Consider the following 13,820-nt stretch of genomic DNA (forward strand, 5'->3'; position numbering starts at 1 on the left):
ACGGGAAAAATTGTGGTTCTAAGAGCGGCTCCTTTTCTTTTGAAGTATTTTCAGAGTTGGAGCTGATTTTCTTGAATTCAAGGAATAATCATTACTGTTTTATAAGCTGTTGCATTGTTTTGGGAGAATAAAATAAAAACAACAGCACTTTTAAAAAGGAGGAAGCGAGAACAAAAGCAGAGACCACATGGGAAGTGATTCAAATGAGAAAGAAACCTACACTGCTGCCTGACCCAGCAATGAATCTGCACAGATACTGCCTCTGCTGTTTGAGCACAATTATCTCTGGGCATCGGATTGTGTCTAAGAAAATAAAAACAGCAAAATTCATAGCTGTCTTTGGAGAAACCTGTGTAGGAGGACTTACAACAGGGGAGATGCTAAGTGTAACCTCACTTTTTAAAAAATCTACAATAGTGAGTAGAGTGGTTTTTTTTATTATATGTTTTACTAAGATCTGTCTTGCTTCAATTTTAAAAATATAAAACATAGGTAATAAGTTAGCCTGGAGCAATGTGTTTTAGAGCGGTACGACTGCTACTTTCTGCATCTGTAGTTTAAGGTGCAAAGATAGCCTTTAGTAGAGTGATATGCGCATCTTGTCAGATGTGGGAGATTACAGACAGCTTCCTGCATGAAGTATGTTTGGTTGCAAGTCCTACTGGAGAAGCATGGATCAGTTGGAGCGGCAATTAGAGGCAATAAAGAATTTACAGGAGCTGGGGGTATGATGGAGGGCAGTTATAGGAAGGGTGAAAAGCCACAGATACAGTCAGATAGATGGGTTACCTCCAGGAAAGGTAAGAGAGGGAGGCAGGTTATGCACGAGACTCCCATGCGATCCCCATCTCAAGCAAATATGCTGTTTTGGAAAATGTAGGGGTGAGGGACTGTCAGGGGAATGTAGTGTGAATGGATGGCAGTTATAGGAAGGGAGAAAAGTTGCAGATACAGTCACATAGATGGGTTAACTCCAGGAAAAGTAAGAGAGGTAGGCAGCCAGTGCAGGAGTCTTCTGTGGCTATCCCAATTTCAAACAAGTATGCTGATTTGGAAAATGTAGGGGGCGATGGATTCTCAGGGGAATGTAGCGCAAACAGCCAAGAATCTGGTATCAAGACTGGCTCTAATGCAACGAGGGTATGTTGGGTTTCAAGAAATCAATTGTGTCGGGGACTCTCTAGTCTGAGGCACAGATAAGACATTTCTGTGGCCAGCAGCGAAAAATCAGAATGGTGTGTTACCTCCCTAGTGCCAGGATCAAGGATGTCTGAGAGGGTGCAGAATGTCCTCAAGGGGGAGAGGGCCCAGCAGGAGGTCATTGTACACATTGGAACCAATGACACAGGAAGGGAAAAGGATGAGATTCTGAAGGAAGAATAGAGAGAGTTAGGCAGGAATTTAAAAAGGAGGTCTTCAGGAGTACTAATATCTGGATTACTCTCAGTGCTGCGAGCTAGTGAGGGCAGGAATAGGAGGAAAGAGCAGATAAATGCATGGCTGAGGAGCTGGCGTATTGGAGAAGGATTCATATTTTTGGATCATTGGAATCTCTTCTGGGGTAGAAGTGACCTGTACAAGAAGGACTTATTGCACCTGAATTGAAGAGGACTAATATACTAGCAGGGAGATTTGCGAGAGTTGCTCGGAAGGATTTAAACTATTAAGGTGGTGGGTGGGACCCAGGGAGATAGTGAGGAAAGAGATCAATCTGAGACTGGCACAGTTGAGAAAAGAAGCAAGTCAGTCAGGGAAAGCAGGGACAAAGCAGAGAACAAGGTAGGACTGATCAATTAAACTGCATTTATTTCAGTGCAAGAGGCCTGACAGGGAAAGCAGATGAACTCAGGGCATGGTTAGGAATATGGAACTGGGACATTGTAGCAATTTCAGAAATGGGGCTCAGGAATGGACTGACAGCTTAATGTTCCAGGACACACATGCTGTAGGAAGGATAGAAAGTGGGGGGGGGGGGGGGGGGGCAAGAGAGGAGGGTGTGGTGTTTTTGATAAGAGATAGCATTACAGCTGTACTGAAGGAGGATATTCCTGGAAATGCATCCAGGGAAGTTATTTGGGTGGAACTGAGAAATAAGAAAGGGATGATCACCTTATTGGGATTGTATTATAGACCCCCTAATAGTCAGCATGAAATTAACAAACAAATTTGTAAGGAGATCTCCGTTATCTGTCAGAGTAATAGGGTGATTATGGTAGGGGATTTTAACTTTCTAAACATAGACTGGGACTACCATAGTGTTAAAGGTTTAGATGTAGAGGAAAGTTTCAAGTGTGTACAAGAACGTTTTCTGATTCACAGCAGAGAGCGGCGAGAGCTGGGCGGAAGTGAAGTTGGAGCGCAGAGCTGGTCGGGGAGGTAAGTGATTGATATTTGAGTGGGTGTGTTCTACGGTGTGTCACGGTGCCACGTGACAGTGAGGCAAGGAATAGGGAGAGAGTGCAGTTGAACACGTGGCTGCAAGGATGGTGTAGGAGGGAGGGTTTCAGGTATTTGGACAATTGGACTGCATTCTGGGGAAGGTGGGACCTGTACAAGCAGGACGGGTTGCACCTGAACCAGAAGGGCACCAATATCCTGGGAGGTAGGTTTGCTAGCACTCTTCGGGGGTGTTTAAACTAATTTGGCAGGGGGATGGGATCCAGACTTGTAGTCCAGCAAGTAGGCTAGCTGTTTGTCAGGATGTCCAAGAATGTAGGGAGGCTGTGGAGAAGGTAGCACTGACAGGGAATACTTGCGGACACAGAGATGGGTTCAACGCAAGGAGTATCAGAAATAAGGTGGGTGAACTTAAGGCGTGGATCGGTACCTGGGACTACGATGTTGTGGCCATCACGGAAACGTGGGTAGAAGAAGGACAGGAATAGTTGTTGGAGGTTCCTGGTTACAGATGTTTCAGTAAGATTAGCGAGAGGGGGTGGCGTTGCTAATTAGAAATGGTATAACGGCTGCAGAAAGGCAGTTCGAGGGGGATCTGCCTTTGGAGGTAGTATGGGCTGAAGTCAGAAATAGGAAAGGAGCAGTCACCTTGTTGGGTGTTTACTATAGGCCCCCCAATAGCAGCAGAGATGTGGAGAAACAGATTGGGAAACAGATTTTGGAAAGGTGCAGAAGCCACAGGGTAGTAGGCATGGGCGATTTCAACTTCCCAAATATTGATTGGAAGCTCTTTAGGTCAAGTAGATTGGATGGGGCGATGATTGTGCAGTGTGTCCAGGAAGCTTTTCTAACTCAATATGTAGATTGTCCGACCAGAGGGGAGGCCATATTGGATTTGGTACTTGGTAATGAACCGGGACAAGTGATGGGCTTGTTAGTAGGTGAGCATTTTGGTGATGGTGACCACAATTCTGTGACTTTCACCTTGGTTATGGAGAGAGATAGGTGCATGCAACAGGGTAGGCTCTACAATTGGGGGAAGGATAAATACGATGCTGTAAGACAGGATCTGAGGAGCATAAGTTGGGAGCATAGGCTGTCAGGGAAGGATGTCGTGGAAATGTGGAACTTTTTCAAGGAACAGACATGACATGTCCTTGATATGTATGTACCTGTCAGGCAGGAAAGAGATGGTCGTATGAGGGAACCTTGGTTGACGAGGGAGGTTGAATGTCTTGTAAAGAGGAAGAAGGAGGCTTACATAAGGTTGAGGAAACAAGGTTCAGACAGAGCATTGGAGGGGTACAGGATAGCCAGAAGGGACAGCCAGCACGGATTTGTGAAGGGTAGGTCTTGCCTTACCAGTCTTACTGAATTCTTTGAGGAGGTGACCAAGCATGTGGATGAGGGTAGAGCAGTGGATGTAATGTACATGTATTTTAGTAAGGCATTTGATAAGGTTCCCCATGGTAGGCTTATGCGGAAAGTCAGGAGGCATGGGATAGAGGGAAATTTGGCCAATTGGATAGAAAACTGGCTAACCGGTCGAAGTCAGAGAGTGGTGGTAGATGGTAAATATTCAGCCTGGAGCCCAGTTACAAGTGGAGTTCCGCAGGGATCAGTTCTGGGTCCTCTGCTGTTTGTAATTTTTATTAATGACTTGGATGAGGGAGTCGAAGTGTGGGTCAGTAAATCTGCAGATGATACGAAGATTGGTGGAGTTGTGGATAGTGAGGAGGGCTGTTGTCGGCTGCAAAGAGACTTAGATATGATGCAGAGCTAGACTGAGGAGTGGCAGATGGAGTTCAACCCTGCCAAGTGTGAGAGTCGTGAAGTGATGTTGCAGCTGTACAGGACCTTGGTTAGGCCACATTTGGAGTAGTGTGTGCAGTTCTGGTCGCCTCACTTTAGGAAAGATGTGGAAGCTTTGGAGAGGGTGCAGAGAAGATTTACCAGGATGTTGCCTGGAATGGAGAATAGGTCGTACGAGGATAGGTTGAGAGTGCTAGGCCTTTTCTCGTTGGAACGGCGAAGGATGAGGGGTGACTTGGTAGAGGTTTATAAGATGATCAGAGGAATAGATAGAGTAGACAGTCAGAGACTTTTTCTCCGGGTACAACAGAGTGTTACAAGGGGACATAAATTTAAGGTGAAGAGTGGAAGGTATAGGGGGGATGTCAGGGGTGGGTTCTTTACCCAGAGAGTAGTAGGGGCATGGAATGCACTGCCTGTGGGAGTGGCAGAGTCAGAATCATTGGTGACCTTTAAATGGCAATTGGATAGGTACATGGATGGGTGCTTAAGCTCGGACAAATGTTCGGCACAACATCGTGGGCCGAAGGGCCTGTTCTGTGCTGTATTGTTCTGTGTTCTATGTACCTACTAGAGAAGGTACAAATCTTGACCTACTCTTGGGAAATAAGGCAGAGCAGGTGACTGAGGTGTGGGGGGGCACTTTGGAGCCAGCGACCATAATTCTATTAGTTTTAAAAAGTGATGGATAAGGATAGACCAAATTTAAAAGTTGAAGTTCTAAATTGGAGGAAGGCTAATTTTGTTGGGATTAAGGCAAAAAATCTCAAAAGCTGATTGGGGGCAGACGTTTGCAGGTAAAGGGATGGCTGGAAAATGGGAAACCTTCAGAAATGAGATAACGAGAGTCGACAGACAGTATATTCCTGTTGGGGTGAAAGGCTGGTAGGTATAGGGAATGCTGGATGACTAAAGAAATTGAGGGTTTGGTTAAGAAAAAGAAGGAAGCATATGTCAGATATAGACAGGATAGATCGAGTGAATTCTTAAGAGTATAAAGGCAGTATACCTAAGAGGGAAATTAGGAGGGCAAAAAGGGGACATGAGATAGCTTTGGCAATTAGAGTTAAGGAGAAACCAAAGGGTTTTACAAATACATTAAGAACAAAAGGGTAACTACGGAGCAAACAGGGCCCCTCAAAGATCAGCAAGCTGGCCTTTGTGTGGAGCCTTAGGAGATGGGGGAGATACTAAATGAGTATGTTGCATCATTGTTTGCTGTGGAAAAGAACATGGAAGATATAAAATGGAGGGAAATAAATGGTGACATCTTGAAAAATGTCCAGAATATAGAGGAGCAATTGCTGGATTTCTTGAAACACATTAAAGTGGATAAATCCCCAGGACCTGATTGGGTGTACCCTAGATCTCTGTGGAAAGCTAGGGAAGTGATTGCTGGGCCTCTTACTGAGATATTTGTATCATTGATAGTTACAGACAAGGTGCCAGAAGACTGGAGGTTGGCTAACGTGGTGCCACTATTTAAGAAAGGTGATAAGGACAAGCCAGGGAACTATAGGCCAGTGAGCCTGATGTCAGTGGTGGACAAGATGTTGGAGGGAATCGTGAGTGACAGAATGTACATGTATTTGGAAAGGTAAGGACTGATTAGGGATAGTCAACATGGTAAAAACAATGACTGCAGATGCTGGAAACCAGATTCTGGATTAGTGGTGCTGGAAGAGCACAGCGGTTCACGCAACATGGCTTTGTGCGTGGGAAATCATGTCTCACAAACTTGATTCAGTTTTCTGAAGAAATAACAAAGAGGACTGATAAGAGCAGGGTGGGGACGTGACCTATATGAATTTCAGTAAGGCATTCGACAAGATTCCCCATGGGAGACTGGTTAGCAAGGTTAGATCTCATGAAATACAGGGAGAACTAGCCATTTGGATACAGAACTGGCTCAAAGGTAGAAGACAGAGGGTGGTGGTGGAGGGTTGTTTTTCAGACTAGAGGCCTGTGACCAGTGAAGTGTCACAAGGATTGTTGCTAGGTCCACTATTTTTCGTCATTTATATAAGTAATTTGGATGTGAGCATAACCGATATAGTTAGTAAGATTTGCAGATGACACCAAAATTGGAGGTGTAGTGGACGGTGAAGAAGGTTACCTAATGATTACAACAGGATTGTAATCAGATGAGCCAATGGCTGAAGAGTGTGAGATGGAGTTTAATTCTGAATAAATGCAAGGTGCTGCATTTTGGGAAAGCAAATCAGAGCAGGACTTATACACTTAATGGTAAGGTCCTAGGGAGTGTTGCTGAACAACGAGACCTTGGAGTGCAGGTTCATAGCTCCTTTAAAAATAGAGTCACAGGTAGACAGGATAGTGAAGAAAGTGTTTGGTATGCTTTCCTTTATTGGTCAGAGTATTAAGTACAGGAGTTGGGAGGACATGAGTTGGGAGGTTGTACAGGACATTGGTTAGGCCACTTTTGGGATATCGCGTGCAATTCCGGTCTCCTTCCTATCGGAAAGATGTTGTGAAACTTGAAAGGGTTCAGAAAAGAGTTACAAGGATGTTGCCAGGGTTGGAGGATTTGAGCTATAGGGAGTGGTTGAATAGGCTGAGGCTGCTTTCCCTGGAACGTCAGAGGCTGAGGGGTGACGTTATAGAGTTTTATAAAACCATGAGGGGCATGGATAGGATAAATAGACAAAGTCTCCTCCCTGGGGCAGGGGAGTCCAAGATTAGAGGGTGAGAGGGGAAAGATATTAAAGAAACCTAAGGGGCAACTATTCCACGCAGAGGGTGGTGCGTGTATGGAATGAGCTGCCAGAGGAAGTGATGGAGGCTGGTACAATTGCAACATTTAAAAGACATTTGGATGGATATATTAATAGGAAGGGTTTGGAGGGATATGGGCTGGGTGGTGTCAAATTGGACCAAATTAATTTAGGATATCTGGTCAGCATGGATGAATTGGACAGACGAGTCTGTTTCCAGATTTCTGGATCAGTGGTGCTGGAAGAGCACAGCAGTTCAGGCAGCATCCGAGGAGCTTCAAAATCGAAGTTTCGGGCAAAAGCCCTTCATCAGGAATAAAGGCAGCGAGCCTGAAGCGTGGAGAGATAAGATAGAGGAGGGTGGGGGTGGGGAGAGAGCAGCACAGAGCACAACAGGCCAGTGGGGGAGGAGATGAAGGCGATAGGTCAGGGAGGAGAGGGTGGAGTGGATAGGTGGAAAAGGAGCTAGGCAGGTCGGACAAGTCCGGACAAGACAAGGGACAGTGCTGAGCTGGAGGTTTGAAACTAGGATGAGGTGGGGGAAGGGGAAATGAGGAAGCTGTTGAAGTCCACATTGATGCCCTGGGGTTGAAGTGTTCCGAGGCAGAAGATGAGGCGTTCTTCCTCCAGGCATCTGGTGGTGAGGGAGCGGCGGTGAAGGAGGCCCAGGACCTCCATGTCCTCAGCAGAGTGGGAGGGGGAGTTGAAATGTTGGGCCACAGGGCGGTTTGGTTGATTGGTGCGGGTGTCTCGGAGATGTTCCCTGAAGCGCTCTGCTAGGAGGCGCCCAGTCTCCCCAATGTAGAGGACACCGCGTCGGGAGCAACGGATACAATAAATGATATTGGTGGATGTGCAGGTAAAACTTTGGATGTGGAAAGCTCCTTTAGGGCCTTGGATAGAGGTGAGGGAGGAGGTGTGGGCGCAGGTTTTACAGTTCCTGCGGTGGCAGGGGAAAGTGCCAGGATGGGTGGGTGGGTCGTAGGGAGGCGTGGACCTGACCAGGTAGTCACAGAGGGAATGGTCTTTGCGGAAGGCGGAAAGGGGTGGGGAGGGAAATATATCCCTGGTGGTGGGGTCTTTTTGGAGGTGGCGGAAATGTCGGCGGATGATTTGGTTTATGCGAAGGTTTGTAGAGTGGAAGGTGAGCACCAGGGGCGTTCTGTCCTTGTTACGGTTGAAGGGGTGGGGTCTGAGGGCGGAGGTGCGGGATGTGGACGAGATGCGTTGGAGATGCGATGAGTCTGTTTCCATGCTGGTCATCTCTACAACTCCACGACTCTTAACTGTGAATGCTGTAAATCAGAAACAAAAACAGAAGTTGCTGGTAAAGTTCAGCAGGTCTGGCAGCATTTGTGAAGAGAAATCAGAGTTAACGTTTCAGGTCCAGTGACCCTTCCTCAGAACTGATGTTAGCTCATGAAATGTTGGTTTGTATGCACAAGATAGAGTGGGGAGGAGGTAAAGAATAAGTTGGCATAGAGCCCAAAGAGAGAGAAGAACAGTTGGACAGACAAGGAGTGGATAATGATCTGTCTAGGAAGCAGTGCCAACAACATCATCAATATATCAGAGAAAGAGTTGTGGGTGAGGGCCAGAATAGGACTGGAACAAGGAATGTTCCACGTACTCCACAAAGAGACAGGCATAACTGGGGCCCATGAACTCACCCTGAAAATGGCAGATATGGGGAACGATTATTTTGCTTCAGTATTCACAGCAGAAAAGGAGGGTCGCTTGCTGGAAGATCCATGGAAATTAGCACAGGATCAAAGATAAGGTCTAAATACAATTAGCTTAGAGTCATCAAAGTGGGGAAATTAATGGAACGGAAGAGAGTGACAAATCTTCAGGACCTGACGGTTTCGATCCACAGGTTAGGTGGTAGGAAAGCATATTATCTTTCAGTTTCTTGGATTCAGTTCTACCTCTAGATTGGAAATTTGCTCATTGGCTCCTCTCTTTAAGGTTGACAGAGGGAACCCATGGAACTCCAGACCAGTTAGCCTAAGATCTGCAATGGAAATTATTGATGTCTAAAATCAAGAATAAGGTAACATATTTTCAAGGTGATCAGGAAGAGTCCGCATGGATTCTTGAAGGGTATGTCATGCCTGATAAAAGGAGGTGATGTTGGTTATGGACTTCCAGAAGGTTTCTGATAAAGTCCTAGACAAGAGAAATTATTGATACAGATAGGAAATTTATTAAGTGGAGGAAAGTTGGAATAATAGATAAGTACTCAAATTAGTCAGATGTGACTAGTGGTGTCATGTTATTCACAATGTCACAATGACCCAGAAAAGGCATAACAAGTCAAATATATAAATTTGTTGCAGCATGTGCAGTTGGATTTAATATAAGTATGTGTGGGGTTATCTATTTCCGATCAAAAAAGAATAGAATACTTTTTTATTAGAAGGCATTTATTAGAATATAGTTAATGTCCAATGAGATTTGGGGTTCAGGTACACAGCTCTTTAAAATGCCATGAACAAGAGTAGAAAATAGTAAAGAAAACTAATGAATGCTGGCCTTCATATCTAAATGGCTGGGGTATAAAGATGCAGATGTTAATCTGAATTTATACAAAAACTCTAGTTAGACCCCATTTCGAGTAACGTGAGCAGGTCTGAGTAGCATCCGTTAGGAAGGATGTTTTGGTCATAAAGGGAGTTCAAGGTTTACAAGGATGATATCTTGACTTCAAAGTTTAGGTTGTGAGGAGTGAATAGACAAATTGGGCCGTTATTGTCTAGAATTTAGAATGTTAACAGGATATTAACAGGGAAGAGTACAGTAGATAAAGATAAACTATTTCCACTGGTTGAAGCTTATAAAACAGGGGGCAGAGTCTAAGAATTAGAGTCAGGCCATTCAGGAGACATGTTAGAAAGTACATGCAAAGAATGATGGAGGTTTGGAAATCTCTTCCTCAAAAATTGATCGTTGCTAGTTCAACTGTTAAATTTAAATCTAAGACAATTTTTTTTTAAGCAGGAGTATCGAGAGATATGGGACCATGGTAGGCATATGGAATTAGGCTACAGATCAATTGTGATCTTATTGAAGGACAAAACAGGTTTATAGGGCTGAATGGTCAACTCCAGTTCCTACCAGAAACATAACAGGCATACAAATAGTGTGACAATGACAGCAGATCAAAGATTTTTCAGTGAATAACTTATCTATTCACTCCCCAAAATATGGAGAAAGTGAGGACTACAGATGCTGAAGATCAGAGTCGAAGAGTGTGGTACTGAAAAAGCATAGCCGGTCAGGCAGCATCCAAGGAGCAGGATAATAGATGTTTCGAGCATAAGTCCTTCATCAGGAAATTCCATCTCCAAAATGTGTCCACCATTTACAAAGCACAAGGCAGGAGTATGATTGAATATTTTCGATTTGTCTGGTTGGGTGCAGCTCCAACAATACTCAAGGGGTTCACAACATCCAAGCAGAGCAGCCCAGTTGATCACCATCCCATCCACAGTGATACACAGAGACAGCACAGCATACCATCTTGAAGGACAAGATACATCGTTATACCACCACCTACATATTCTCCTCCAAGCCACACACCATCTTAATGTGGAACAATATACTAATGTCGCAATATGAAAATCTTGGAATTTCCTCCCTAACACCACCGTTCACCCCTTGCAGTTGAAGGAGGCAGCCTACCACAAACTTTGCAAGATAAATCAGAGGTTATGTAATAAATGATCTCCTTGCCAATGAAGCCCACATCACAACAACAAAAATGTTGAGTGCAGCTTATCATGTCAAGAGCAGAAAGACAAGTTCTTTAATCCACTCTCCAACGTATTCTGTGTTATAATCACACATAGCGGAAGATATGTTAATTGGCATGAAGAACTTCACACCAACACTAATTAAAGGGATCATAAACTACCTATACATTTGCTGGTGGATTAATTCCTCTAGATGTTCATGCAATTTTCCTGTATTTCATTGTCTGAATAGTATAGAAGAGTGGTCCAACTGATGCTAGAATACTTATTCATTTAAAATCTTGTGCTGAATAAAGTTGCTTGCACTCGTCGGTATCTGCTTGACCTTCTTCTGGGAATTGAGCATAACTGGGGCATGAAAGAAGGCATGCAAAGCATGCAAACTGCTGGAAAATGGAGGGAGAAAAGAGCTCTTGGTAGGAGGCCTTATCCACATTGGGTATTCAGAGAGCAGTTCTCTTACCTCAACTTTAACAGGAGACAACATTTGAGATATTATAATTTTACAACAGAACTAAAATCTGTCATCTGCTGCTGCAGCCATAACGGCAGCCACAAAGCACAACAACGGCAGCATTGATGGGGGAATATCATGATGACCATGGCTCCTAACTCATATGATACAGAATCGTACGATAATTAGAATACAGGGGCCAATTCAGGGATCATTATGACTATGCTAACTCTGTAGAATAGCAACTCAGCTAGTCCCATGTTTTTTCACTTGCCATTATCCACCGATTCCAGTTTTGCTAGGGTTCCTTGATCACGGTATCGAATGTGGCACTAATGTGAAGAATTGTTGCTCTCACCTTACCTCTGGAATTCAGCTCTTTCATCCATGTTGAGTTATTTAATTCTCCACCACAATTTACAACTAGATGTAGCTGAGCTGCAGAGCTTAGATATGATCTGCTGTCTATCACTTGCTGTTTACCATGCAAGTAGTCCAGTTCGGTGGCTTCATCAGGTTAACACCTCATTTTTAGGTATGCCTGAAGCTGCTCTTGGCATGCCCTCCTGCATTCTGCATTGAACCAGGGTTGATCCCTGATTTGATTGCAATAGTTGAGTGGGGATATGCCAGGCTATGAGGTTGCACATTGCGAGTTGCTAGATCTATTTGAAGTCGGTGCTACTTAGCACAGTGATAATCATAGAATCAACACAGATGGACAGCATTCTCAATGTGAAAGCAGAGCTTTGTCTCCTAAAAGACTGTGTAGTGATCACTTTTACCATTTACTGTCATTGACAGACGCATCTGCAACCAATAGATTGGTAAGGGTGAGGTCAAGTATGTTTTTCCTCACTGTTGGTTCCATCACCAGCTGCTGCAGACCTAGTCTAGCAGCTATGTTCTTTTAGGACCCAACCAGCTCCATCAGTAGTGTTGCGGCTGCCACTCTTGGTGGTGGACATTGAAATCCCACACCCAGAATAATTTTGTGTCCTTGCCAACCTTGGTGCTTCCAAGTGTTGTTCAACATGGAGGCGCACTGATTCATCAACTGAGGGAGGACAGTATGTAATAATCAGCAGGAAGTTTCCTTGATCACACTTAACCTGAAGTCATAAGACTTCATGGAGTCCACAGTCAATGTTGAGGACTCCCAAGGAAACTGCCTTCCAACTGTATGCCACTGTCCTGCTAGAGTGATGGTGATGACAGTGTCTGTAAGATATGATTCCCTGTTTCTACCATTGACCTAGGCAAGGCAAAAGATAATGCCATATGGTCCATCCAGTTCCATTTCTTTGTTGAGACTTTGTAGTGATTGATACAACTGGCTTGCGAGACTATTTCAGAGGGCAGTTGAAAGTAATCACATTGCTGTAGATCTGGAGTCACATGTCAATCAGACCAGGTGAGATGGCAGATTTCCTTCCCTTAAGGATAGTAGTAAGCCAGATGAGTTTTACAAAAATCAACAATGGTTTTATGGTCATTAGTAGATTCTTAATTTCAGATTTTTAAAATTGCATTCAAATTCCACCATCTGCTTTGGCTGGATTTGAACCCAAATCATTATTGGAGTTTCTGAATTAATAGTCTAGCGCCAGTGTTCCCAAAGTGGCTGAAACAGTGTCATGTACAACTCCATGATGACATTCTGATAGTCAATGCACTGACCAATAAAGGCAAGCATTCCAAATGCTTTCTTCACCATTAGTCCAGCTGTTTAATTCTAAATTTATTAACTAAATTCAAATTACACCATCTGTAGCAGTGGGATTCAAACCCCTCCTCCGAGTATAGCAGCCAGTTCTGCTGGATTATTAGTCCAATGTCACCACTAAGCATGACAGTGTGTGGTATCTCTTCCATCCTCAATTAAATATTTGTCTTATGCTAGGTCTTACTGTTCAATGTATTCCACAAGTGAGTGGGCACACTATTCAGTTAACAATTCAGTTTGCTAGTGACACACAACTCAAAAGTGCAGTAAACAGGTGGGGAAATTGTAACAGGCTTCAGGGTGAGGACACAGACTGTTGTGACAGGCATCCCTCTGACAGGAGTGCGGTTGCCAATGTGAGAAGACTGTGTTATTTTCGGTCATGTTGATTAACAGATGGACATTAGCCAGGGCACTGGGAAGACCACCCAGCGCGTTTTGTTATTTTGTTTTCTGGGGGAAGGAGGAACCGAGCAACACCAGGATCTTAACGTTTAAACGGAAACCGAATAAATGTCTGAAGGGAGAGAAGTGGCAGAGGGTTGGCAAAACCGCGGGACGTTTTCAACCGCTACGATGGGCCGAATAGCCTCACCCTGGGACTGTGTCGTTCTATATAATTGATAAATACAATCAGATTCGATCATAAATAACCGTTAATATAAATGCAGCTATTTTGTGTAACCGACAAGAGTACATCAGGTTAAAACTCCGAGCCGAGGGTCTGCAGCCGGAGCCGGGTTTGCTGTCCCTGCCGTTACCTCTGGTTACCGGGCTCCCCCGGCCTGTTGACCGCCATCTCTCCGCCGGACTGAGGGACAGAAACATCGAGAAACCGGTCGGCCCCGCCCCCTCTTAAAGGGACACGCACCAGCCCCCAGGCTCCACCTCACCCTACCTCACAAACACCTCAACAAGGCAATGACCTATAACACAGGCCC

At 44.5% G+C, this 13,820-nt stretch overlaps 1 protein-coding gene across 1 annotated transcript in view; it reads right to left on the reverse strand.

The window, feature by feature from the left end:
* LOC148145268 (WW domain-binding protein 2-like) overlaps positions 1 to 13,723 on the reverse strand; it is a 52,680-nt gene extending 38,957 nt beyond the window's left edge. Inside the window, exon 1 of the mRNA XM_088000401.1 lies at positions 13,641 to 13,723. Coding sequence (XP_087856527.1) covers positions 13,641 to 13,678 — 38 coding nt within the window. The 5' untranslated portion in view covers positions 13,679 to 13,723. The remainder of the gene's footprint in view (positions 1 to 13,640) is intronic.
* Positions 13,724 to 13,820: the final 97 nt, after the last annotated feature.

Source organism: Chiloscyllium plagiosum, unplaced genomic scaffold (genome assembly GCF_037043375.1).
Source record: "Chiloscyllium plagiosum isolate Xiang-an unplaced genomic scaffold, Cpla_swu_hap1 HiC_scaffold_25, whole genome shotgun sequence".
NCBI lineage: Eukaryota > Metazoa > Chordata > Chondrichthyes > Orectolobiformes > Hemiscylliidae > Chiloscyllium > Chiloscyllium plagiosum.